Source organism: Colossoma macropomum, unplaced genomic scaffold (genome assembly GCF_904425465.1).
Source record: "Colossoma macropomum unplaced genomic scaffold, Colossoma_macropomum, whole genome shotgun sequence".
Lineage (NCBI taxonomy): Eukaryota > Metazoa > Chordata > Actinopteri > Characiformes > Serrasalmidae > Colossoma > Colossoma macropomum.
The window spans coordinates 2,404,529-2,430,942 of record NW_023494785.1 but is presented as its reverse complement, the minus strand read 5'-3'; the positions used below and the strand labels follow the sequence as shown (position 1 = coordinate 2,430,942).

At 40.1% G+C, this 26,414-nt stretch overlaps 1 protein-coding gene across 1 annotated transcript; it reads right to left on the bottom strand.

Moving 5' to 3' along the window:
- Window positions 1–146: 146 nt before the first annotated feature.
- LOC118815344 (butyrophilin-like protein 2) lies at window positions 147–25,914 on the bottom strand. The gene is made up of 11 exons (XM_036581395.1): window positions 25,647–25,914; window positions 24,136–24,160; window positions 20,379–20,732; window positions 18,480–18,869; window positions 15,329–15,691; window positions 7,865–8,263; window positions 6,614–6,622; window positions 5,603–5,629; window positions 5,084–5,128; window positions 4,674–4,727; window positions 147–3,411 (listed from the first exon to the last, which is right to left on the bottom strand). The coding sequence occupies exons 3-11, from the start codon at window positions 20,707–20,709 to the stop codon at window positions 3,407–3,409; spliced, it is 1,623 nt and encodes a 540-aa protein (XP_036437288.1). The 5' UTR covers window positions 20,710–20,732; window positions 24,136–24,160; window positions 25,647–25,914; the 3' UTR covers window positions 147–3,406.
- Window positions 25,915–26,414: the final 500 nt, after the last annotated feature.

Below are 26,414 nucleotides of genomic sequence, written 5' to 3'. Positions count from 1 at the left end.
ACTAGGGCTTATTTTGGGTTGAAACCATATGTGAAAAGCAAACTAACAAAAACATGTTAACTGTTTGTTCTGCTTGATTCCATGTCTGGATATACCTGATTTTTTTTTTTCTATGAAAAAAGGTAAAAACAGAAGACAAATCAAATTACAGGGGTATAAATTTAATAGAAAAATCACATATCAGCATTATACAAGCATAATAAGGATGAGTTATGAAGAAAATAATTAGAACAGTTATCTCAGCATGTCAGCATATCTGCATAAACATACAAACTTACACAAAAACGCCCAACTATGGCATGAAAACCTGCAGTAGACTTCAAATGAGAGAAGTAAACAAAATTGAGGTGGGGAGCGCCACTAACACACAACACTGCGCCGAAGCTGTTACAGTCCATATAAAGAGTCTACACACCTTCATTGTAATTTCAGGTTGTTATGATGTAACGTCAGATAAATCGTGTCAGTTCTTTATCTTTAATGTGACCTTAAAGATGGTAACCAATAAAATTAAAGAGAAGAGCAAACAGATAAACATATACGTCCAAGAAATTCTCAACTGCAGGTTTGAAACCACACGAAAACACGACATCCCGCTCGATACACAGAATACAGCAGAGTAACAAAAGCAGAAAAGTACCTGTGAGCATGTCGACGCCATCTGTGCACTCAATTTATGAAATTGAAAAAACTAAAAACTAAAAAAAAACAAAAAAATCACAAATGACAACCAAAGTGCAAAGAATAACTAGAAACTTCACTGGTTTGGATGACCAGCTGTTCTCTGTAGTGGAGGACTTTGTACTGTAATAATTTTATCAAGTTTATTTATTTATTTTGGATTTTTACCCAATTTTCTCCCCAATTTAGTCGTTTCCAATTCCACCCGCTAGTTAGGACTCCCCCAGTCACACGATACTATCAGCGCTAGGAGGGTGAAGGCTAACACAGGCTTCCTCCGAGACCTGTGAAGCTCCATTGCACCTTTTCAAACTGGTGTTCACGCAACGTCACTGGACAGCCGAACGCGCTCAGAGGAAAGCGCCAGTTACGTCAGCTAACAGACGCCTGCGCTGACTAGCATCGCATTGGGTGACGGGGGGAGAAAGGGGGCCATCCCACCCACCCAGAGAGAGCGAGGCCAATTGTGCTCTCTTGGACTCCCAGCTGTGGACAACTGTAGCATCACCAGGGATTGAACTTGCGATCTCCTGATGACAGGGCCAACGCTTAGACGATTGACCACGCCAAGAATTTACATCATGACAGTTTCTAGGCTATGAAAAACCAACAGGGTGAACTAATTTGCTACAGCGCCACCCTGAGGCAGAGCGGTGCTGCAGTTCTAGTTAGTTAAGAATATTAAAGACAGACGCCGACTGTAAAGGAGGATAAATAGTGACCCTTTCCTGAATCTGTATTTGAGCATGTATTTTTCCCTAAAGGACAGCCTAAGGTCATAATAAGCTTATTTTCAGGGACCCCTAAGAAAATTGATTTTGAGACATTCAGAGGGTCCAAGAGATTAATTAGGGGGTCCCAGACACCCCAGGGCGCCCCCTATATATGCCTGTTACAGAAGTTTCCTCATTGTAGTGTTTATTTTAATATCCAACATGTAAAGCATGAATCGTATGTTACTTGTAATGACTACAAATTTAGCTGTTAAACACCAGACATTGATCACACTTGTTACGTGCGTCTCTTTCTTGGTCTCTCCCTTCAAAGAGGTGTACCTGCCCTGCAGTCAGTCATATGGGGACCTCTAACCAATCAGAGGTCTGGCTGGTGTAGATGGGGGGAGGAGCCTTAAAAGACTTAAAAGAAGCCTTCAAGATGGCTAAATAGAGAGAGAGGGGACTGATCGTGTGTGCTGTGTTTAAGTTTGAGTTTTAATCTCTTGTGTTGGGAGTGTGTGTGTGTGTTTTAGGTTTTTACCAGCAATTCTTTTAACTTAGCGTGTGAGTTTGTCTCCTGTATTGGGGAAGAGCTTTAGTTTGGTATTTTACCTGCACACTTTTATCTTTGTTTTACAAGAGATTGTTTGTACGGTGGCCAAACTGTGAATAAAAACGAGCTGCAAAACGCAGAAAACACTCATCAAAATGGCAACATGGGCGCTGCATTTTACAAACGCGCTGCAAATTTTTAGACACTGCAAACTCGGAAAGCGCTTTCAACAAAATGACGACACCGATGCTACATTTCCTAAACACGCTGCAAATACAGAAACACATGCAACATCAGAAATGCTGCAAAGCCAGTCACAACACAGTGGAAGTGAGTCAAAACACAATGGAAATGTCTCTGGAAGACTCAAAGGGCTCAAAGTGGATGGAATATCTATGACGGAAAATCACTGACAGAAGCAGATCAGACCACAGACACTCGGACACTCACGTCCCCAGTTCATGGTTAACCTGGCTGGCTAGTTTGCTGTCTGACGTGTCACAGCTGTACTGTGGTAGTTAATCTGGTGTTACTAGTTAAAGGTTTGCAGTGACTCTCTATAGCTAATTCCCACTACAATACAGTGATGTCAGTAATCGACTCAAATAAAAGTCAACTTTTACTGGTGTGTTTTTACTGCACAGAATTTAAAAGTCTGAATGGCTCCGCCCTCTGAGTGTCCCCCAGAAACACCTCTGCTGTGTTGTGATTGGCTTATCAGCGTTTCTGAAGCTGCATGTGTTTCTGTATTTGCTTGTGTTTCTGTATTTGCAGCGCGTTTATGAAATGTAGCGCTGTGTCGTCATTTTGATGGAAGTGTTTTCTGAGTTTGCAGCTCGTTTTTTATTTGCAGTTTGTTGGGTCTTCTCAGCCACCGTATGGTTGTACCACCTGGGGTTTCAAACAGATAAGAGGGGTGTGCCTATTCATTCTCACCACGTAGAAGTCTACTCTCTCTACTCTGTCTAGTCCTCTAGGTCAGAGTGTACACGTGTACTTTTGACTACCAGCCAGGGAAGTTAGTTAGCTTTAGTTTCCTTTTTTAGGTTAGTTAAATACTTTTTGTTTCAGAGCAGGCGAGCGTGGTTAGGTTTTGTTTTGTTCTTTTCTTTGGTGCCGTCCACAGTTTGGCTCTTCCAGTGTGGCACTAAGTATCCTAGCAAACACATTTTATTTTGGTTAGTTTTAATAAAATGGCTTTAAAAGTTTAATTGGTCTGTTCCTCAAGCTGTTAATCCATCATCACCAGCTCAGTATTTTAATGACACATTACTGATCCCACAGTGCCCAGACAAAACATGGGGTCGTAACGCACTGTAAAATAAAGTGCTGCTGATATATATTCTTAATCTCTTCTTCTCTCTCTCCTCCACTCATCTCTTCTTCTCTCTCTCCTCCACTCATCCATTCTTCTCTCTCTCTCCTTTGGTGGATTCTCCTGTTGTTGTTCCTCCCCTCACACTGTAGGAACAGGGAAGATGTTACTGGAGCGAAAAGAATCAGCATGACTGAACACAGTTCAATACAGTAAATGTTACAGTACAGACCTGAACACAGTTAAATACTAAACTGAATACAGTTCAGTACAGACCTGAGCACAGTTCAATACAGACCTGAGCACAGTTCAATACAGACCTGAACACAGTTCAATACTAAACTGAACACAGTTCAGTACAGACCTGAACACAGTTCAATACTAAACTGAACACAGTTCAATACAGACCTGAACACAGTTCAATACTAAACTGAACACAGTTCAATACAGACCTGAACACAGTTCAATACTAAACTGAACACAGTTCAGTACAGACCTGAACACAGTTCAATACAGACCTGAACAGAGTTCAATACTAAACTGAACACAGTTCAATACAGACCTGAACACAGTTCAATACTAAACTGAACACAGTTCAATACAGACCTGAACACAGTTCAATACTAAACTGAACACAGTTCAGTACTAAACTGAACACAGTTCAATACAGACCTGAACACAGTTCAATACTAAACTGAACACAGTTCAATACAGACCTGAACACAGTTCAATACTAAACTGAACACAGTTCAGTACTAAACTGAACACAGTTCAATACAGACCTGAACACAGTTCAATACTAAACTGAACACAGTTCAGTACAGACCTGAACACAGTTCAATACAGACCTGAACAGAGTTCAATACTAAACTGAACACAGTTCAATACAGACCTGAACACAGTTCAATACTAAACTGAACACAGTTCAATACAGACCTGAACACAGTTCAATACTAAACTGAACACAGTTCAATACAGACCTGAACACAGTTCAATACTAAACTGAACACAGTTCAGTACAGACCTGAACACAGTTCAATACAGACCTGAACACAGTTCAATACTAAACTGAACACAAAAATAGACAAATTATTAGCAATAATAAACCAGTATTATGTTATTTATGATTATAATCTTTTATAAATATGTATTTTCGTAAATCAATTTAACACTGACATCATCATCATAAGCTTGCACAGTTTCAGCTCCAGAATCAATTTCAGCAGTTTGTCAGAATTTTGCTCACGTGTTCTGATTCCAGATCAGCCTCCATAAAGATAAGACTTCAGAGTATAAGACTAGTTTTTTTCTTTTACTCATGCAGATTGTCTTATTGCCAAATTTGCAGTCATATATATGAACCACTCAGAGCTTCATCAGCTCAGAGAGACAGTAACTATTGACTTACACTCTGGAGGAAGCATTTCATAACTCCACCTTCTTCCTGTTTTTTCTGGTTCTTCTGTAAAAAAGTTGATTACATTAAATCATTTGGATTAGTGAACGTGGATTTGATAACATTTTCATGAAATCATTTCACAGTAATTTCAGCTCATTTCTAATCTGATTTAATGCTGTAAATAACTGAAGATCGACTGTTCGTTGGTGCCTGTTTTCACTGAACCACACTAACTGTACTGAGCTGATTCACAGTCATCAGATCAGATAATGAAATGAATTCAGAGACGCAGCTGATCGATTAACCTGCTATATTTACTGTCACTGAAGTGTGAACAGAGAGAGAACAGTAAATGTTCAGAGTGCACAGTGTCCAGCTTCTGTATGTAAAGAGTCCAGAGAGAGAAAATATCAGCCTACTGGGCTGAAGGTCACTCGACTCACTCGCACGTCTTCTTCGTTCCTCTGTAAATACAATAGAAATTAATTCAGCTGTGTGTGTTTCTGAGTGACTTTCTGACTCGTAAATGTCAGATTTTTTTTTTTTTATTATTAGCAGCCAGTTCAACTGTATATTATACTACAGTTCTGATCAGTAGAGCACATTATTATACGTCAGAGGGAGAGACGTGTTACTGTCTCTCAAACATAATGTATCAAACATCTATAGGTGTGTCAGTGGTAACATACAAGCATGAGCTCTGAATCAGTATGAATCATTACTGAGGCTGATCTGGGATCAGAACACATGAGCTAAATTCTGACAAACTACTGGAAGGAAAGGTGAAAAACTGATTCTGGGCCTGAAACACCCTCATGATGATGATGATGGTCATAACTGATACTGTTATATAGATATATAGAAACAGATTAAAACCAGGAATATGCAGAGAGGAAGTGTTTTTTATATACAGTATATATATTTATATATTTACTCACTTGGTGTTTCAGCAGGAACACGTCCCGCTGTGGTGAGAAACAATGAATAAAGTAAATAACAAGCATGTTTTTTTTTTGATGTTCAGCATCTTAGAAATACTCCAATAAGTGAAAATGTCTTGACAAAACTGCGAGTCTGAATTTATTTTTTATAATTTATAACCACCTTTCTTAAAAAAGAGTGTTTCAAATTTAACCCAGGAAACTGGAAAAAGGCAGGAATTCCTTTTAAACATTAAGTCTGAATATAGCTAAAAAAATAAAGTGGAACTTAGACTCAGGAATGCACTTTCAGTGTTACCCTTCAGGGCGTCTATATTTTTATTAAGGCCTTAATAAACACAACAAACAAATTCATGGCAGGAAAATGATAAATGAGAAAAAATATTTGGCCATGATTTTTTCACATCAAAACTATACGCACCAGATGCAACACAATTTTTTTTTAAATATTATGTTGTGGTTCAAGTGCAAAAAAGTGCAAAAGACATTGAAAGACTGGCTGGCTGAGCTAAAAAAAAAACTGGCTGAGCTACTTTTTGGAAAAACAAAGTAGCCTGTACAGTTTCCCAGCTTTCAGAGAGCTTTTACACAGCTCAGCTCTGAAAATCTGACTGAGCTGCTTTTGGAGATGCTGACATAATCAGTGATGAAGAAGACAAACTTATTTTTAACATTTGTAGAAACGTGGCTGGTGGGACACAGCCAATCCGTCAACACCAGAGACGACTTTCACTGGTCAGTGAGTTCATGTCACCTGCGAAAGTTCTCAAAAATCAAGCAGAGTAATAAAACGTCGCAGTTGGTGAGAGAGATCTCCTCAGTTACACCCCTGCTTGAATTAATCTGTTGAAGTCCAATTAAACTGCACAAATAAACTGTGTTTGGTGTGTAAAGGCCTTTATTCTGAAAAATCATGGCAAATCTTGTGTGTGAAAGAGGTTTTAATGTAAATTTATAAACATCCAGAGAGTGTAGAGTGTGGAAAGTGTTCAGTTGAAATATACTCACCATGAAACTCTGCGGAATAGAAAAACAGATAAAGGGAAGTTAGTGACATTCTTCATGTTCAAATTCTACATCTTATAAACATTTAACAACGATTTTATTACATTGTACAAATACATTGGTACCTTAAATTCACTGCTACTTTACGTTCACTGATATCTTCAGTGCACTTGGACCTTAAATTCACTGGTAACTTGGTACAGTGCTGCATAAAATCCAACAGTACATTAAATCCACTAATACCTTAAATGCACTGATACCTTAAATCCACGGATACCTTAAATTTACTGATACCTTAAATCCGCAGATACCTTAAATTTACTGATACCTTAAATCATTGCTACTTTAAATCCACAATCACCTTAAATCCATTGCTATCTTAAATCTACTGATATCTTAAATCCTTCGAAGCCTCAAATACAGTGCTACCTTAAATCCACAGGTAAAGTGTGTGTGTGTGTGTGTGTGTGTGTGTGTGTGTGTGTGTGTGTGTGTGTGTGTGTGTTGAGTGTGTGTGTTGTGTTGAGTTTGTGTGGTGTGGTGGTGTTGATGGCTCAATTCCATTTTAAAATATTTTTAGGGTTTTGATATAAAATAACATTTTTGAAAATGGGAAAGACTCGATATTAATCAACATGATTGGACATGATTTAAAATTATACACTTTCTGAAGGTGATGCCAGATTTGTAAATTGTACTCAATGGACGATGTAAAACCTCATTATATTATTGAGAATTTGTAATGAGTTATTACATATCAGCTTGAAAATGTAATTATTTCTTTGTCATAATGTATTACATAATTGCATAAAGAGATGGGAGTATCTACCCAATTTGTCCTCACACAAAGGATAAATTGAAAATGTTCTGTTTATTGTAATTTTTCAGCATACAAGTACTTCTTTGAGGACCTCCATTTAAAAAAAAAAAAAATTAAAAACTCTATTCGCATAGGACATGATAGAAAATTTCCAATGTCAATAAAGATTGATTAAAAAACCTGGATGTATTTCTGCAGTTCATTTAGCAGAAAGTAAAAACTGTAATTTTTACAGACATGATCTGCATATAATCTGTAAATTGTAAATAAATGGAACCCTTTTGAAGCAGGTGTAAAGTCATATTTTAGACTTAAAAACTGGTAGACTGTCTCTTTTTAATCTCACAAATATTCTCAAAATGTAACTTGTATGATGTGAAATGTGTTGTGAACCTCAGAAATCTGTATGTTGTGTAATGTGAAAGGGGTCTTACCAAAAACACCAATGTAAAATGAAGCATCCACCATTTTTTCTCCGTGAGTGACCTCACATCTGTACTCTCCATCATCTGACCACTGAACATCTCTCAGACTCAGAGACACGTTTCCTCTCTGCAGTTTGTGGGTGGACACACTCACTCTGCCCTCGTAGCCCCTCCCCTCTGTCACCTGACCATTCTGGTACAGGTAAATGCAGTCTGTCCCTTTAAACCACCTGATCTCCATGGCAACAGCACTGGTTTCAGGAGAAAGGTAACAGGGCAGAGTGACACCATGACAGAGAAGGGTCAGGGTCTCGTAAAGTGGAAGAACAGTCAATTTATTCTCAAGACGAATCAAGAGGGATTCAAAGGGTTTTCCAACATCTTCAGATCTGTAGACCAGCTTTAACTCTGAAATGAGAAACACATGTTTGTTATTCAGCACAAAACAATAAAAAAATAAAGTTGCTGCTGCACAAAAATGCAGTATGTTTCAAAGCCACACTGGATCACAGCTGTCTGATACAGTGGATGCTGAAACTGAGGGAATGGGGTGTATGATAAATAATTCACATCTCCACAGGACTCTTCTCCACATCACAGCTTAATTAGCCAAACTGACCACTTTGAAATGTTCTGCACACAAAGCATAAATGTAGAAGCACAAAAGACCCTAAAACTATCTGAGAAGGTTTACAGTCAATGTCCAGCTCTGCTCACAAATAACTGAGAGCAGTGGCTAACCGCAGGCCATGAGAAACAATGGACCTGATCAGGGCCTTCACTGGATGGGAGGCCGTCTAAAAGCCTTGGAAATAAATTGATTTTAGGCTTCTGATTTCAGTACTCTCTGTTGTTATAGAATTAAATAATACAAAACTGCATCTTCCATGACATGTTATGCTTATCAGATTGTTGTTTCCTTTATCCCATTTCTTATGTCTAAGAAATGCAGACAGCATGCACTATCTGTATCAACAATCTGATAAAATTTGAAGCGTAAAATCCTAATTCAACTACTAATTCAACCCTAATTCAAAGCATGCTCATCTTGTTGACTGTCAGCTTGTACTGTACTTATTTGAATTGTTTGTTTTTCTCTTTTGAATTTCCTTCTAACTTACGTTGATTGTTTTGAACAGAAACTAAGTTTAAGTCTAATCCTCACTGAACTACAGCAAGAGTGATGATTCAAACCTTGCCCCACTCCAGTCACTTACCACCTCCAAGCACACTATTGATTGATATACAAACTTGTCACCTTTGAATGAAATTCATGGCTTGAATGGTGAATATTTCACTCATGAATCTTGTAGATTGAAAAAGTATTAGGAGGACATCTGGACCACATTAACTAAAGTTACAGTAAATCTGTGCCTTAATGGTACCGATAAATAAGGTTGCCAGTTCAGTCCAGTAAAATTCCTAGAAACTTTATCACTTTATGATATACTAAATTCAGACACTCATATGCTCACGATGCAGTCTGAGGATGTCAGATCAGCTACAGAACTTTCTCAGTTATCACGCTAAAGTGCTACCCACTGCCCAACAATGCACTATTCCTTTTACTGGAGCTTCAATGGGGACAGCGTTTAACTTCAGACACAGAGATACAAACCCGATTCCAAAAACGTTGGGACAGTATGTGAAATGCTAATAAAAACAGAGAGCAGTGCCTAGTAAATCCTGTTTGACCTGTATTAAATTGAAAATAGTACAAAAACACAATATTTGATGTTTTATCTTACGAACTTTGTTGTTTTTTTTTGTAAATATACACTAATTCCAAATTTGAGGCTTGCAATATGTTCCAAAAAAGCTGGGACAGGAACATGTTTACCACTGTGTTACATCACCTTTCCTTTAACAGCACTTTCAACATTTGGGGACTGAAGACACAAACTGATCCAGGTTTGAAAGATTTTTTTGCCATTCCTTAATTATCCATGTCTTCATCTGGTCAACAGTGCAGAATTTCTTGGTGTTGTCATGTTGAAATAAGCAAGGTCCCTGAAAAAGACGGCACCTAAAAGGCTTTATATGTTGCTCTAAAACGTGTTCAGTGTTAATGGTGCTTTCACAGATGTGCAGGTTAGCCACTAACCACACCCCCCCCCCAACTCCACACAGTATGACAGATGCTGGATTTAGACCTTAAAACTGGTACCAATCTGGATAATCCAGAGGGAAAGTTGTGTATTACAGCAGCACAAAGTACAGTAAAAGCAATTACCATATATTATTATACAGTTGTATAAATAAATATTAATGTTAATAGTTGTGCAAAATGTATGGATGCACAAACAAAGTGGCAGTACAGTAATATTGTAGGAGCTATACTGGTGTGTGGTTTATTATTGAAAATGTGATGCAATGATTTAATACTGATACTGGGTGGCGAGGGCAAGCACAGGTGCACATATGGTGATACCATAGAAGCATAGGGCAGCGCCAGGGGTACCACACAGGTTTTTCCAGCAGTTATGAAGAAATGCAATTGAAACCTTGTTGCTTGCTCAAGCTGTGGAATAAACCTTGTAAACGACAACAAGCCTCTGGACATTTTTTCAGTTGCTGCGTAAGCCTATGGTCTACGGTGCTCCAAGTGGTTTTGGTACGCAAGTTTGCCTCCACTAACAAATATGAATAGAGAGTTGTAGTAATGTCCAACTGGTGGTCAGTGAGCCTGTCCTGTTAGAGGCTCAGTATACAGTAATGTCCCGGCACAGTGAAGAGGTTGTACAGTGTGATCGCTGTTCGTACAAACCTTTTCTGTACTGTTCCTTACTACAGCGGAGCTGAATGAGTCCATTGCTGAAAGTGCTCCACTGCCCCCATGCCCGGGGTGTGATGTGTTGTCCAGGACAACAATGAGTTTATTAAGTAATCTCCTTTCCACCACCACCACCTCAAAACCATCAGTTTGTTGAGCTTTTTTGCATCTCACCCTCTGATGCTGCCTCCCCAGCAAACATCTTGCTGCACACATTAAATGACCTGAGCCTTCTCAGAACAATCTGCTCATCCTCCTCCTGTACACAGCCTCTGTGTTGGCCCTCCAGTCCAGTTTGTTGTCAAGCAGGACACCCAGGAATTTGTAGGTGTCTACGAGCTCAGCATTGTGACTCATGATGGTAACATGACTGATCATAGTCGTCTTCCTCCTGAAGTCCACCACCATCTCCTTGGTCTTGGTCACATTGAGGAGCAGATGGTTCCTTGCACACCATTTAGCAAAGTTGTTCACAAGATCTCTGTATTCTCCTTCCTGCCAATCCCTGATGCACCCGATCACTGCAGAGTCATCAGGAAATTTCTGAAGGCGGCAGTCCGTCGTGTACAGGGTGAAGAGGAAAGGGGAAAGCACAGTTTCCTGAGATGCTCCAATGCTACTGACCAGAAGATCAGACTGGCAAGTTCCGAGCTGCACATACTGGAGTCTTCCATACAGGTAGCCCAAGACCCAGGCAATCATGGACCTGTCCACCTGCACTGTATCCATCTTCTTCACCAGCACAAGAGCTGGGATGGTACTGAATGCGCTTGAGAAGTCAAAGAAAGTAATTCTCTCTATGGTGTTGTTCTGGTCTAAATGAGTGTGCCTCCTGCAGTAAATAAATCACTGATGATGTGGGATGTAAGGGCCTCTAGTCTACAGTCATTGAAAGAGGAGGTAGATGACTTCTTTGGAACAGGAATCAGGCAGGATGTTTTCCACAGCAATGGCACATGACCTTGTTTAAGACTCAGGTTGAAGAGATGCAGAAGAATCCCACACAGCTGAGTGGTACAAACCTTCAGTATTCTCAGGCTGATTCCATCCAGTCCAGCAGGTTTTCCCAATTTCAGCTATCTCTTCACATGGCTGGGTGTCACATCTAGGGAGGGATAAGGGTCTTCAGACAATGACTGTGGGGTGAGGGGGTGGGGTAAGAGAATGGGGGGAGGCCACTGCTGATGGAAGGGGATGGTGTCATGCTAAACCTGTTGAAAAATATATTCATCTTGCTGGCTGTTTCCAAACTGCTGCCCACAGTTTGTCTTTTTGTTTTAAAGCCAGTTTGTCTTGAATACCAGCCCACACTTTCTTTGCATTGTTTTGCTGAAGTCTTCCTTCCAGCTTCTTTCTGTATGCCTCCTTATTCTCCCTCAGTTTCACCTTCAGCTCCCTCTGAACACTTCTTCACAATTCTTAATCCCTCAGTCTATAAGCCTGCTTCTTCTTATTTAACAATTCCTTCAGGTTCCTTGGTGATCCATGGTTTATTGTTGGAAAAAACAATGCACCTGCCTAACTGAAACAACAGTGTCATTGAAAAAATAGAAATAATTAGTAATGCAGTCTGTCATCTTGTTAATGTCCTCACCAGCTGATTCACACAAGACCCCCCAGTCTGTGGTCTCAAAGCAGATTTGCAGAGTCTCTAGTGAGCATCTCCTTATAGTCTTCTTTGTCACCGGGTGCCTTAAGATCTTGGATTAGCAGGCTGCACTTCACCCTCACCTAGCTGCTGGGACCACATCTCTGGTTTTCTATTCCCAACATACAAATCCCTGCTCAAGTGTGCCAAACCAGTTCTGAAACAGGTGAGAATGTGGTCTAAGAGGGCCATCTTGTTTTGAGCACTCAGACTAGAACATGTTGAGGAAGGCTGCTACATATGATGATTCAACTGATTTCGAGAAGTAGACAGTATCTATGACTGGTTACATTATCAAGTGCATAGATGATGTGATTTCCTTCAAGACCATCACCACATGTACTAACCAGAAGCTGTGAATGACTACTGAGGTGCATGTACTGCTGAAAATCCTGAATGTTGCTTTGAAGTCAGACAACAAGACAGCTCTCAGCACAACAAGAGCCAACCTCTCCCAGGCTATCAGAAAAGCAAAGCGAGATGTCCCACTGCTGGGGTTCTGCAGACATGGGTGGAGCATACCCAAACTGACACTTAAACAGGGACAAGCCTAGGGACAAGTGCCATAATGTGCTTCTGACCAGGAAGAAGGGTTAGAAGAGGCCAGACACCGGAGGGTGTACTCTAGATTTTGGTTGACCCTTTCCGTCTGGCCATTTGACTGGGGTTGGAAGCCCAATGAAAGGCTGGCTTTCGCCCCAGTAGCTTGCAAAAGGCTTCCCAAAACCAGCTGGCAAATTGAGGACTTGGACTAATTGCTCTATGCATACCTTGGCCATTTCTCTGTCTGATGGAAGCTCCAGTACAGCAACAAACTTGCTTGTTGTGGTCAACAACCACCTGGATTACAGTGTTGCCCAGGGCCAGGGCAACACTATGATAAAGTAATGAAGGGAAACATGAGACCATGGGCGAGAGGGGATGGATACTGGATGGAGCAGGCCTGTCGGTTTGGTCCTGGACTCCTTGTTCCAGGTGCACACCCTGTAAGCTGCTACACATGCCCGCACGTCTTGGTTCATGTGTGGCCACCAGAACCGCCTATGCAGAAACTCTAATGTGCAGGTCACCCCTGGGTGTGCAGTGAATGGGGAAGAGTGCCGCCACTGCAGCACCTGGTTCCTAACAGCCACAGGAACATACAATCTATCACGGGGGCCACCTCCCTGATCTGGCTCATTTCTGAGGGCCTGTCATACAACGGCTTCCACCCCCCACCAAATGGGAGCCATTATATGGCCCTCTGCTGACTGTTGCTCTAGAGGGGATGGCTCTCACTGGTGGGAGAGAGCATCTAGCTTAGTCGAATCATGCAAAGAACAGTGCCCACCAGGCTTGGCATGGATTTAGCCATTTGGCCTGCTGGATATAGGGCAGATACTTGTGATCTGTCCAAACCAGGAGGGGATGTTTGGCTCCCTTCACTCAGCGCCTCCACTCCTCTAGGCCAGTAGGATAACCAACAACTCTCAATCACTCACATCGTAGTTTCGCTCTGAGGGGGAGAGGTGGTGTGATAAGGCGGCGCAGGGGTGTAACTTCTGGTTAAGACCAGACTGCTGGGACAACACTGCCCCTACACCTGTCTAATAGGCATCCACCTCTACCTGGGTTCAGAAGTTACAGCACTGAGGCCAAGGTCAAACAGCGCTTAATTTCCTTGAAGGTTTTCTGGCCTTCCAGAGTCCACTGAAACCGCCCTGAGCTCTGGAAGTCGACTGCAGCATTCATTAGCCCAAAGGGCATAACTAAGTATTCATAGTGGCCCGATGGGGTGATGAAAGCCTTTCCATTCGTCCCCCTTCTTAACCCTGATTAGGTTATAGGAACTGCGCAGGTCCAGCTTAGTGAAGATGGATGCCTGTGCCTCAAAGGCAGAGGACATAACAGGTAAGGGGTGGTGGTCCTTAACCTGTGCTCTCGTTAATGTGTGCCTAATCTTGCCATTGTGGTGCTGCACAGCCCTCATGTAATCTGCTGTGATATCTTAAAAAAATCACTGACCACCCAAAAAAGGCAGCCAGGTAGGGGTCCACCCCAACATTTGTGCTCAGGGGCCGATAACTTGATGACCCAGGCCTTCATTCGGATAAAGCTTCTGTATTGTTATGATTGTTTCGGAAGTGACAAAACTGAATGTTTAATCATTATTTTTAATAAAATAAACATAAGGTATAGGGTCACTCAAAGCAAAAGGATTTTAGTCTAAAGTGCTGCTGGGCCTTAATTACATTTAGGGCATCATATGCTTTCAAAGAGGGGGTATAAGACAATTATTTAATATCGCCCACCGCTAATTCTTCAGTGATATGAAGCTGAAGTCACCAGCTTCTTGTTTGAATTTTCCTGTTCCACCTTAAATGGAGCAGCAGTTACATTCTGGCGCTTCAGGTGTCAGATCTACTGGACTTTTTAAGGTGGAACGGGAAAGTTAGCTAGCTAGCTACCGAGACATTAGCATACTACTAGCGATTTTTCTATGCTTGTTATGAAGAAAATGACCACAATACACTGAAGTGACATTAAAGATAATACAGTGGTTATCATAATTTTTTTAAAGGAGAAAATTCTCACATTTGTGTGTTTCTTTGGTCTCTTGCTCAGCCATCTTGCCGGTTTTGCTTTTTTTCTCATAACACTTCTTTCTGAAAAACCTCTGTTTGGAGGGCCGTGTAGCCCTAACCCTTCACCCCACCCCTCTATCTCAACAAAAATTGGGACACCCTACCCCTAGACATGAACGTGCAAAACAGAGGGATAAAGGCTATGTAGTAGGGGTGGGGGTTGAAATGGGACTGGGCCTAAATCCCTGATTATTAGTTAATAGGTCAACAATTATGACTACCTTTATACGAGCACAACAACAAAGTATGTATCAGCTGGGTTTTTGTAAAAAGATTTAACTCTTGCAGATTACTTTGTACATTGCAAGCAAGTCTTCATTTGTCAGGTAGATTTACTTCACCCATTATACAATCTGGTGAGTTACCCAACATAAGCTGTAGAGAAGCAGTTTAATTATCTTTAATGTGTCAATCCATCAAAGAAGTACCTGATATATGCAGGTGAATGTTGTTTTCCAACTTGTCTTTTCCACAAGTGACCTCACACCTGTATTCTCCTCCATCTGAGTCTTGGACATCTTTCAGCTTCACAGATACGTTTCCATACTCCAGCTCGTCAGTGAACACACTCACTCTGCGCTCATAGCCCCTCCCCTCTGTCACCTGACCATTCTGGTACAGGTAAATGCAGTCTGTCCCTTTAAACCACCTGATCTCCATGGAAACAGCACTGGTTTCAGGAGAGAGTAAGCTGGGCAGAGTGACATCATCACCAGCCCAAGCATGGACAGTACGAATCTGAGGAATAGATTTTGAGAAACTTCGCTCTGGATGGGAGGACAATTTAAACGCTGTAAACAGAAAAACAGAAATGTTCATGTCAGTCATCAATTTACTGAAGACAGATTGCCTGTAGATAAAGTTTTGATGGTAAGCTATAAATTTATAAATAACAATCATTTTAATTATAAAAATGCAATATGCACACGTACTGGAAATTAATCTACAATTTTAAAATTATGAATTCTTACTGCAAATGTTCTATTGTTTGGCACAAAGAGTGAAAAGAATAAAATATGAAATGAACAAAATGTCTTTGGTAAAACCAAGTGACACTCTAGTGCCTGGCTGCAGTACAATGTTTAATCCTGCTCAGACCCATATAAGTGATAAGTGACTGGAATTAAAATAGAATTTACATTTAATTTACATTTACAATGTACGTTTTTATTTTATATTATTTAAGTTTGGTGTCTTTGAAAACAGGTATTGAAACAGTTTCACAGCTCTGAAGGGAGCTTCTTTTTCATGTGAAAACAAAACTGCTGAGAGAAAGATTTCCCAACCACTGCTTTTGTAGTCTTCCTTACTAAAGTTCATTTGTTTAACCAACTTGGATTTGTTTGTTCATCTAACGTTAAGCAGCCAATAAAGCCTGAAGTTATTTTAAAAGGGAATAACCTACAATACATGTCTGGCCATTAGCAGACACTCTCATTCAGAGTGACTTACAGTCTAATAATGTCACAGAGGTAACTAATGTGGTGTTTGGAGTCTTATCTAAGAGTCCTGAGCAGACAGGTCTCCTGGGTGGAGGGCAGTGGTGTTACCCACTACACCACACCAGCAGTAACCTAAATACATGTTAGATACTTGTTGAGACATGCCGTGTGCTCGGTAGGAATAGCAACCTTACCATTCTGTTTTTTTAGATTTGTTGTTTTGTACAGTATAATGGGTAACACCTCTGTCTTTCACACAGTCTGAGGTTTCATTCCCAGCCCAACCAAACACATCCATGCTGTACTAATAAGTGTCCTTGGGCACTCCTAATGCTACATTAGCTCACTTCTGTAACATGAAGTAAGGATTGTAAGGGTCCAGCCGCCCCCGCCTGCTGCCAGCAGAGGGCGACGGCAGCAAGGTGTCCAGCCTGCGCCGCCAGCTGTCAGCAGAGAGCGACGGCGACAAGGGGCCATAACTTCAGGGAACTCCAATTCCCAGAACACCTGCGGTCTCCTCTACTTAAGGCTGTGGCAAACAGTGGCGTTTGTCACACCTTTGTAGAGGGGTGACCGGTACAGTACTTAGTGTCGTTAAAGAAAAGAGGGCTGAGAAAAGAAATTGCCCCAAAACTAAAGAGAGAAGAAAAGAGGGCTACAAAGAATAAAACTGCCCCAAAACTACTTAAAGCCCCCCCCAAAAAAGTTCTTGAGCTACAAACGGCAAGAGCAAACAGCTCAAACAAAGTCTAGCTTCCCTTCGTTCTTACAGAGGAGGTGTATTTCGTTTTCTTTTTACTTCACCTTTCTAGTTCAGCTTTTGTTTGAGCACACTGGTTTCAGCGTCTCTTTTGTTTGACATTTCCCGCCTTTTCGTTCCCCCCTTCCTTGAGGTGCTGTATCCATTGTCACCTGTGCGTCCCAGCGGCGCAGCGGTAACTCCACGGACCGCCGATCAGTACAGCGGCGGTTTGAGCCTGGCTCCGGGTCACCTCAATCACAACGTCCCGAACAAACACTCCATTGCCCCTATAAATTTATTTAGTACTCTTTCTCACTGGTTTCCATTTCTGCACTTGGGTCCGCCTCCCCACCGTCCCGTAACAAGGATATCTGGCACTTTCCATGAACAGAGCTCAATTTGTCCCTTTACCTTTTTAAAAGCAATAAAATAACTGTTGTATTTTTTGTTCTGTAAAAAGTGAAAGGAGTTGTGCTTTAACTTAAAATAAATAATTATAAATTATTAGAAACAAATAAGTTATTAAAATTTGCATTTAAAAAATCACGTTACATGTCTGTATCCGCCTTTAATATGCTGATTTTGGGCTGTCACTCCTCACTGACACTGAACTTTTCTATGAAATATATTCATTAAAATCTTCTAGTAACAACAATATTGAATTAATGTTATTTAATGTAAAAATAATTAAGGCTGCTGATTGGCTACAGCTCCTAAAGAAGAACCCTACACTGGACACTTCTGATATTTTAAACATCTGGTATTTTTACATAAATTGTTATGGCTGTGTTGATTTTAAATAACAATAATGTGGTGGGCCCACCAGACCACTGAGTAACAAACACATCAAAACACACGGGTTAATATTAACATAATGGGGAATGTTCTCTGGGTTCAACCCTGTTATTCAGCCATTTACGGTGAAAAACAGCTCATATAACCTGAGGTGGAAAAACAACATTTCCTGAAGGTTAAGCACTTAAAATACTTTGTCAAAAAACACCAAAGAGAAAAGTACATTTATAAAGAGTGTTGAGGCATAAATTAACCTATTCAAGGAAAAAACATCTGCCAAATGCAATGTAGGTTGAGTTCCTCCAAAAAAAAAAAAAATGGCTGCCTAATGATGAGCTGTTCAGCTGTTGAGAAAACTAAAAAATGTTGCCTTGATATTTTGAGGTTTCTCAACATTTTAATGTGTCTACAAAATGTGTTTTATATGAATTGTGGTGGCACTATTACTTTGTTCAGTAATATTACTGTTCACTTCTTGGTGCTGGAGTTATGGGTCCAGGCCCTTTCTGGTTGGAGCATCATGAAAAGTTTGATGTAGTTTTAGTTAATGCTGAGAAGGACCTACGAGGGTCTATTCAATTTCAAAAATTTCAGCCCTACCTTTCAAATGAACTCCATCATTTTGCACCGTTTGTCCTCCATGAGTGACCTCACACCTGTACTCTCCATAATCTGACCTCTGAACATCTCTCAGATTCAGAGAGACGTTTCCTCTCTGCAGCTGGTGGGTGAACACACTCACTCTGCCCTCGTAGCCCCTCCCCTCTGTCACCTGACCATTCCGGTACAGGTAAATGCAGTCTGTTCCTTTAAACCACCTGATCTCCATGGCAACAGCACTGGTTTCAGGAGAGAGGTAACAGGGCAGGGTGGCATCATGACCACAAAACACATGAGGTCCAAAATCTGAAAAGCTCTTACAGTATATAATGTAACCCGCAATGCAAGATGGCTCTCCAACATCTGCGGATCTGGAGACCAGTCTAAACTCTAAGAGGGAGAACAAAGATTAGATCAGGTTATAATTTACATAAGAAGATTTATGAATTACATATTTAGAGAATAAATTAAACAATATTAGATTAGATAATGATTAATCATGTCAAATTCTATGTGACAATAAACACTTTGGGAGTTCCATGAAAATGCTCACACACTGCTCAGCATCTTGTATGTCTATTAAGACCTCAAGAAGGTTTACACATCAGTTTATACACCAGTAGCAGAACAGCACTTTATTTCTACCACAATCATGGCCTTTTACCCACAATATGATATTTTACATAATTACATAACATCTTTTCCAAACTCTTCCTTCTGGGAGACGCAATAGACCCATAAAAAGCAAGACAGCTTCAAGAACAGCTGCTGTACTTCAAGAACTACTGCTGTAAGGTTACCTAACTCTTCTGAGTGTTAATATAGTCTGACTAAGATAAGCCTTTGTAAGAATGCACACATGAAATTACTGTGTAATTTATCACGATTCTTCTACGTTAAATCTTGTAAACTGTGTATTGTATATTGTTTACTGTATATGTAATATATAGTATGTTTATGTGCTACAACGGAGTTGAATTACATCTTGTTGCACCAGATACAATTACCACCGACATGTCACGTGGCAATAAAACAAGTTCATTAGTCAACGTGACAGAATTACTGCAAACAGATTACTAGGTTATTTTATGAAAACTGAATTAATAAAATAACAAGCGTTTTGGCCTAATGGTTTGTCTTAGTGCTTCATTCTGTACTGCTGACTGTTCAAACTGATTCTGTGACCGTGAAACATGGTGCTTTTCAAAGTGAGTGTTCAGGCAGTCAGTTTAAAGGGGTTATAAAGTGGCTGGTAAGTTCTAACTTTATTTGAGGAAGCAGAGAAAAAATTGAGTAATTAACATTAATAATGTTTCAGAAAATTATTAGAAAAACATTAAACACTGTTGTGTGTAAATTCGACAGCTAGTAATCAAATTAGAAAAATTTGCAACAAGTTAAAATGCCTTAAAGTAGGATCAGTTAGTAACTACATGGCTTACTGTGCAAACTAGCCGAGTTATCCATATGATGTTTGGATCTGACAGCAAGTCCTATTTAATCTAACACTGGTAGACAATTTCAATTAACTCCTGTTGTGTACTGGGTGATTTACAGTGTAGTATATACAGTATACATTAAGTATGGTACAACATATCACTGCTGTTGGAAGAAAACCTTGTATCTCCATTTTTGTTGTTTTTCGGTTTTTGACATAGTTTGAAAATGCCTGCTGCTTTTTACATTGTGTGTAAATTTCATGATGAATGGACCAAAAGAAACGGCCCAAAATTACTTGGAAAAAAGTCTGGTTCCATTGACTTACTTTAAAAGTAAAGTAGTTTTTCCCTTTTCCTGTCAAGTTATCATTTTGGAGATACAAGTTTTTTTCCATCAGCAACGATATATGCAGCATTATAAATGTCCCTGAATGTCCTTCACAGTAGGTACTAAACTCACCTGACACATGCAAATGAACAATGAAGATTTCCTCTTTCTTCTCTCCCAGCATTTCACACCTGTACTGTCCAGAATCGGTGACTTTTACATCATCCAGTGTCAAAGAGACATCATCAAATGCCACAGTGGTCACTCTGCCTTCACAGCCACGTTCCACAGTAATCGGGGACACTTTAACACAGTCTGTCCCCTTAAACCACCTGATCTCTCTGGCCCCTGCACTGATTTCAGGTGAGAGGTGACAGGCCAGGTCGACTGTGTCCCCAGCAGTAGCACGGAGTGTACGAAAAGGTCGACGAAAGGCTGTCAGAGAAGAGACTCGTGGGTCCATGCTGGATTTTGTAAAAGCAGTGTCTGTTAAAACAGGACAAGAGACAGTCCATCAGCACAGATTCAACAAGGACAATTAACTTTCTTTTTCATCTTGTTAGGAAACACCAAAACATACTCATTTGTTACCACCCTTGAAAATCTCATAATCAGACAGTATAGGTGTACGGTCAAACAATACCTGCTTGTGTGCATTTGTATTGTGAAGTTCAGCACCATGCACAGTTCTGCATTGTGTAGAGTTATGAAATGTTTACAGTTCAGCACTGTATGTAGTTCAGTACTGTGTATAGTTCAGTACTGTGTATAGTTCAGTACTGTTTATATTTCAGTATTGTGTATAGTTCAGTACTGTGTATAGTTCAGTATTGTGTACAGTTCAGTACTGTTTATATTTCAGTATTGTGTATAGTTCAGTACTGTGTATAGTTCAGTATTGTGTATAGTTCAGTACTGTTTATATTTCAGTATTGTGTATAGTTCAGTACTGTTTATATTTCAGCATTGTGTATAGTTCAGTACTGTGTATAGTTCAGTATTGTGTATAGTTCAGTACTGTTTATATTTCAGTATTGTGTATAGTTCAGTACTGTTTATATTTCAGTACTGTGTATAGTTCAGTACTGTGTATAGTTCAGTACTGTTTATATTTCAGTATTGTGTATAGTTCAGGACTGTGTATAGTTCTGCACTGTGTGTAGTTCAGGACTGTGTATAGTTCAGTATTGTGTATAGTTCAGTACTGTTTATATTTCAGTATTGTGTATAGTTCAGTACTGTGTATACATGGTTCTGTATCATATATAGTTCTTTGTCTTACATAGTTTTCTATTGTATATACACTATATGGACAAAAGTATTAGGACACCTGCACATCACACCTACAGGAGCTTTTATGACTTCCATTCTAAATCCATAGTCATTAATATGGAGTTGGTCCCCATTTACAGCTGTAACAGCTTCCACTCTTCTGGGAAGCTTCTACAAGAGTTTGGAGAGTGTCCAACACTTCTGAGGTCAAACACTGACTCAGGAGGTCTGACTCAGGAGTCAACTGAATGCACCTATCCCTGCTTCGCCTGACTACTGATTGTTTACACCTGTTCCTTGTTCCACGTTTGTTAGCTCAGTATATAAGCCCAGTATTGTCACCTTTTGCTGTGCGTACCGAGCCTTTTTTCTCAAGTTTGTAAGTGCTTTACTGTGTTTGACCTGTGCCTTGTCCTTTTGCTCTGTTATGAATCTCTGGTTTTTGAACTTACCCTTCAGGGGCTGCATTACAGAAACTTGCTATCTTTTTGTCTTAACTTAAAATCTGACAGGTCAAGATAAGATTTTTCAGAAGCAAATCTGATCTTAATTTAAGAATCTTATCTTACAGCATCTTTTCTTATTTCAAGTTAGAAAATCTTAACTTTCTCGATTGAAGTCGACAATCAACTGCCATGTCTGTTACCAAGCAGCATCTTTTCTTTATTTCTACCACAATCATTGTAACAAATGTTACAAATGAAATCAGAAACCAAAGTTCATTCATTTTTCTTAGAGCAAACTTTGACACTTGTCACTGCTACTCTTGTGAGTTCTGAGCTCAATCTGATAATAGTTTGTAGTGCCATTCTACACATAGTTACAGAGGGGGATGAGGACCATGCTGTTTGGGCATTTCTGGATACGAATGCCTCCCTTTCAGCATTTTGCTGCACATCAGTTTCCTCATTAAAGAATAATTCCTCATGCTGTGAACTGATTTGAACATTGTCCTCTGTTCTGGATGCCTCTTGTTCTATTTCACTGACAGTATCTTGTAAATCATTGCCAAACATGAATTTCACCAACCTGTTGCATTCTCAAATGTCACTCTGAACTACAGGGTCAAATTTGACTCTGAACAGCATCTTTGTACCCAAATAGAGGAGTAGAGACTTTTTTAAAAAATCAAATTGGTACTTTTCATTTTACACATTCATTATATCACAGTTCAGGAAGTCGTTAAGTTTTACGAAGAAATCATGAAGTGTAATGATATTTTAGAGACACTGAAACCTGAAAAGGGTCTCGATAAGAGGGTTACATTTCATACAGATGACAGATATGCTTTGGAATGCATTATGGGATGTTTACTTTAACAGTTTTACTCTCTCCTTCTTGTCTGCACATACAATTTACAGAGACTGATCAGACATGCACTTTGACCCCAAACAGTACATCAGGAGGGGCAATCACCAAGCAAACACCAAAAGCACAGGAATAGCTCAGAGCTGCTGTACCTCTCTTTCTTATGTTTTAGGGAGTTTTTTAGCACTACCTCTTGATCATTAGAGGCTTGGATTCAAATTCGCCCCCCGACCCCCACTAGATTCATGAAACTTGGTGGTAACAGTGCAACGGCGTGCAAACTGTGCAACACAGTAAATCAGAGCTATTCATAAAGTCACTGTGGTGGTGATTAGTGATCCATTCATCCACACCATCAGAACAGTATGGAAAACTGTACGTCACACTCAGTTCTCTCTCAACATGCCGAATATTGCCTTTGAAGCATGGTCGTCAAATTACTTGTCAATCATTGCTGATATCCGTCATACATCACCCTAAATACAAACAAACAGAACTGGATTATAATTTGGTTTGGATTACCTCTCATGCCATTCAGGAGTATGAGCAGAAGGCAAAATGTTGAAACGGGAATTGCTAGGCTAATATTGCTAACAAACATTGGACTTGAGCGCAAGATGACCAAACACGGGGCTACGTGAATTCCTGAACATATAGACGTCAGAAAAGCTAAGCTAGTGTACCTGGAAAATCAAAATAATGATAACTGTTATTCTGATGACCACACTTTCAGTACAAATGAGCCTCAATCATTTATGTTTTTGGCCAATTTATTCCTTTAATACTTAGATATTTCATGCACATACAAGCAGAGCAGTGCAAAAATATGAGCATTAATCTGTTGTGATCTACATACACTCTAAAAAATGAGGTGTTAAATAAAAACACACATACTAGTGTTACCTGTTTTAACACTTTTTGTGTCATATTGTTTTCTGATTTTAATACATTCTGTGTTGAAATTGACACAAAATGTGTTATTCGTAACTGGGCACGGAAATCTTTTAACACATTTAGCATTAAAAGTAACACAGAATGTGTCGTCTCCATCTGCACACACTGAGGTGTCTAGTAGGAAACAGAATGTGCTGTTTTTAACACATCCGTTTTAAGAGTGTATAAAGCAGTGGGTTTTAATGCCGGTCCTGCACACCTGATGTTTCGCACATTTTTGTTCTCCCAACTGATGTTTCAAGCCATCAGGTATCGAGCCTAACCCAGTCAGATTCGCTAGAACAGGAAAAAACACCAATGCAGAGTCCTCAGATCTGCCAGTGAAAAAAACAAAGTTTTTTTTCATGTCACTTACCTAGTCTTTTGGTGCCAACTGCTTTCTGAAAGAAAGATAAAGGAATATTTTCAGTGCTTTTCAGCATTTATGATCAGTGGTAAACAAAGGCAAAACTTCATAAAATATATTTAACCCTCTACTGCATGATGTTGCCTCAGGGCAACAAACTAATTTTCCTCACTTTACAATAACATTAAATATTTAAAGTCAATGATAGGGTTAACAATAAAGAGACGAGTTTGAGTAAGTCAATAAAAAGCATGTACTTGGTCATACTCTCTCTTAGTGAGCACTTTTAAACCTCTTTAACATTCAGTATCAATTTGTTTTTTGAGAATTTGCAGAAATATGTTTGTTGCCTAGAAGCAACACTGTGCGACAGTGGAATGGATTTAGCCAGTCACGAGCCAGATCTCAACACTTCAGGGAACACGGCTCTATCATTTCTTCCCACGGTCGCACATTGTTACTTCAACCCAGATAGCGAGTGGATATCAGTCCGCTGCCTTGATAAGGTCGGCACCCTGCTGACTGTTTGCCGCTGCTGGTCCACAATCAGACAGCTCAGATTATTGTCCTGCATACAATCTACCTAGTTTTTAATCTCCTCAAACTGACTTTAAAGACACACAGACTTTTATTTTAGAAAATAAACTAAGCTAAATATTACAAACAACTAAGAGAAAAAAGATGACTTGAAAATGTTGCTGACACTGTACTAGATTAAAATTGTTTACCAAACTAATTTACGCAGATAGAGTACAAGCAAAAATAAGTAAATTGGACTGTGAATGAAAAATGAGCGATGATAAGTGGAATTTTGTCTAATTTTAGTAATAATATAATAAATTAATAAACTAATAAATTAATAATAGTCTGCTTAACCACCAGTGGGCCGCCCAGAAAACACAACACCAGTGGACCACCAGCTTTGCCTTTAGTGGACCATCAGTAGCCCACTATCCTCTTGCTATTAGGGAAGGCAACATACTCCAAAAGGACCCCTGCACACATTATTACTACTATTTTTTTTTTTTGTTTTTTTGAATTTGGACGATTTTTATGCAAAAAGTGAGTTGAATATATATATATATATATATATATATATATATTATTTATTTTTATTTTTTTTTTTATTGCTGTTATGTGTGCAGTAGAGGGTTAATAGTCCAGAAAAGAAAACAAATGAAAGTGAAGAAGAGATGTTCTGCCATGTTGTGCTGGGTCCTTAACATAGAGGGAAAGTCTACCTTAAATTCTTAGAACTGCAAACTAATGTTAAGGTGACCGACTGCCTAGCAGACCTGAAGGTTACACACCCAGTACAGTTCACACTGTGACACATTCCACAAACACCTGCCCAGAGAAAAGGACAGAAACTGAAACAGGAAAAACAGCAGCACTGAGTCACGTGGCCACAACTCCAGCAGCAGCTTCAGAGCCCAGACTGGAGAAAGGCGGACACAGAGGTTCTTCTCCTCCGTCCGGCAGAGTTCATTCCTTCCTCCCTCCTAACCGCACAAACCTACCTCTCCTATGAAACTGAGACGAGGTTGTTTTGGCCTCGAGCTCGAGCACGCGGGTAAGCTGCACGCGCTCTACGCAGCAATCGTTGTTATTGTTGTTCTAGCGGAAGCGGCGTCACTCTGAAACGAGCACTTCCAGCTCGTGGTGCTACGTCTGAAACCGAGGCGCGATTCGGGAATCCGGACTAAGCGTGGAACCACGAGAACCACGTGATCGATGACAAACGAGGTTTCGCTTTCTGCCCCAACACGCGACTGTGTCGGTTGGGGTGTCGGAAGATTAGGAACCGCCCCCCATCCGGTTATGATCAGAACAGTGAAACAACTACCAGTCCTGAATTAAAGCCAGTAAAAGTCTCCTTTGCCTGTTCTCCCTCTCTGACACGAGCTCTGTCCATCTAGTCCATCTAATGTCACATAAGCCCTTTCAGGTGTTCTCCAGCGCACACCTTGGCCCAATCCCATTTCTTATTATGGTTGCAAAGCATCGTTTAAGAACATTATTCTTCTTTTTTTTTATTATTCTTATCTTTCTGTCGGATAAACTCGTCCCACGGTTTTCGAGATACCAACACTCTTCCCACTCCAGATTGTTCGGTCCCGGATAGAGAGCATGTGTCCGTCCGCTGGCTTCATAAGGTCGGTACCCCACTGACCGTTTGTTGCTACTGGTCCACCCTCAGACCACCAAGATTATGGTCTTGCATACAGCCCTAGTTTTAATCTCCCCAAAGAGATTTTAAATGCATACAGACTTTTATTTTAGAAAAT